We start from the raw sequence: 2,171 nt of genomic DNA on the forward strand, positions 1-2,171 counted from the left end.
ACTGAACAACAACAAATACACACACACACACACACACACACACACTCACTCAGAAAATTCTTTATCACTGAGCCAACAAGCAAGTCCCCCAGCTCTAGATAACATGTTACAATTAAAGCCGACATATGTGAGTTAGCCTGTGTGTGTGTACGTGTGTGTGTGTGTATATATATATATATATATTTTTTTTTTTTACAACCAAAATAACAATGTATTTTTCAGGAAAAAAAATATTTCCTGCACTGCAAGCAGTCTCCTGCATCGCAAGTGGATTCTTTGAGACACCAGAGAAGCCTTATTCATAAGCTAAATAATTATTTACAGGATAACAAGACTAAAAAGAAAATGGGTTTTGAATTGAGCTGAAAAGTTTTTTTTAATTCCTGTTGGTAATGGTGGGAAAAAACTAATTCTAAAGAAAATCAAAGAAACAGAACTCTTAATGCCTTCTTAAAATCAATAGCAAACTACTGTCCTTCGAGACAAATTTGTATCTTTTGGCCTTATCACTGACTTTAAGGGACTATGGCTTTTAATTGTATAACTCACCATTAGGAGAGAAACAAATAAAAATCAATATAAAAAGTAAAATCTTGAATTACCTGAAGTTTTCGGAGTTTGGCCATTTGCTCCTCTAGCTTTTGGCAACGTTCATTCAGCTGGGCAGAGAGTTTCTTCCACCGACCCTCAATGTCTTCAAATTCTGACTGATATCTCTGGCTTATATGAGAGGGTGCTTTCCTTGACATCTCTTTCACAGTGGTGCTGAGATAGTTTAGGTCATTTTGGTGCTCTTGCAGAGAGCTTTGTAAAGCCTCAAAATTAAAAAGAAAGTGCCTTTATACTAATTGATGAATATTAATGAGTTTAATTGTTCAATTTCATTGATGAGTTTCAGATAAATCAAATGTACTTAAAATGAAAGCTATGTGGCTCAAACATTTAAAATAATAAATGATGTAACATCAGATGTGAAATAATTAGCAACTTAAATTCTACTTTCAATCATAAGAATAATTTACACATTATTTAGTAATATTGTATTTATAAATCTATGCCTATTCTTATCAACAAAGTGGAATATATACAAAACTGTATCTTACTGAAACAAAGAACTTTAGCTCATCTAATTTTATTACATTTTATTTGTATATTAATAACTGCATTTATGATTCAATTAATGGAGTTTAACTTAATTATAAGTAAACTTAATTATAAGCCTTTAGTAAGATAATTTCTAATCTTCATAGATAAAAATATAACTAAGATTGATATATGTGATAACACAGCTCTGAATAAGTTAAATCATATAGATAGTTTACTCATGCCAGTTAATGGAAGTTTCTTATTTTGTAGTATTACCATGAAATTTTCAGATAATTTTTGGGAGAATTTACAAACATCATTTCACATTTGTACTGTATAATCTATTCCACCCCTTATAATAGGAAGCATATGTTTAGGATTGCTCTATTCAATATTTATTTAAATGTTACTTTCTGTTTATAAACTAATAAAGCTTTAAGATTTTAAAATGGACAAAATACCCATTACATACAACTGTTTTTACATAAATTTCCAGGTTTTTTTTTTTTTACTAAATAGCTGATCATATTTTATACTCACATACACATAATTATGTAAAACACATAATCTTATGGTTGTATAATATTTACTTCATGATATGTAAGTTATTTTAAATTTATTTTTATTTTATTTATTAAATGTTATACTTGATTATTTACACAATACATAGTATGCACATACATTTTAAGCTAAGCAATTTATTGTGAACCTTGTCTGATGTCATTAAGTAATCTTCAAAAACATAGATTTTAACTGCTTCTGTAGTTCTTTTAACCATTTTTCATTATTACTTGTATAAATTAATTTTAACTTTTCTACTCTTTTCAGTTCAGTTCAGTCACTCAGTCGTGTCCGACTCTTTTTGAGCCCATGGACTGCAGAACACCAGGCCTCCCTGTCCGTCACCAACTCCCAGAGTCTACCCAAACCCATGTCCATTGTGTCGGTGATGCCATCCAACCATCTCATCCTCTGTCGTCCCCTTCTCCTCCTGCCCTCAATCTTTCCCAGCATCAGGGTCTTTCCCAATGAGTCGGCTCTTTGCATCAGGTGGTCAAAGTATTGGAGTTTCAGCTTCAGCATCA

The 2,171-nt window shown here is 31.2% G+C and overlaps 1 protein-coding gene across 1 annotated transcript in view; it reads right to left on the bottom strand.

The window, feature by feature from the left end:
• LOC104993129 (dystrophin-like) overlaps positions 1-2,171 on the bottom strand; it is a 60,990-nt gene that overhangs the window by 30,392 nt on the left and 28,427 nt on the right. The window contains exon 4 of the mRNA XM_010846249.1: positions 603-815. Within this exon, the coding sequence (XP_010844551.1) occupies positions 603-815 (213 nt within the window). The remainder of the gene's footprint in view (positions 1-602; positions 816-2,171) is intronic.

Source organism: Bison bison, unplaced genomic scaffold (assembly GCF_000754665.1).
Source record: "Bison bison bison isolate TAMUID 2011002044 unplaced genomic scaffold, Bison_UMD1.0 scf7180017848960, whole genome shotgun sequence".
NCBI classification, from domain to species: Eukaryota; Metazoa; Chordata; class Mammalia; order Artiodactyla; family Bovidae; genus Bison; species Bison bison.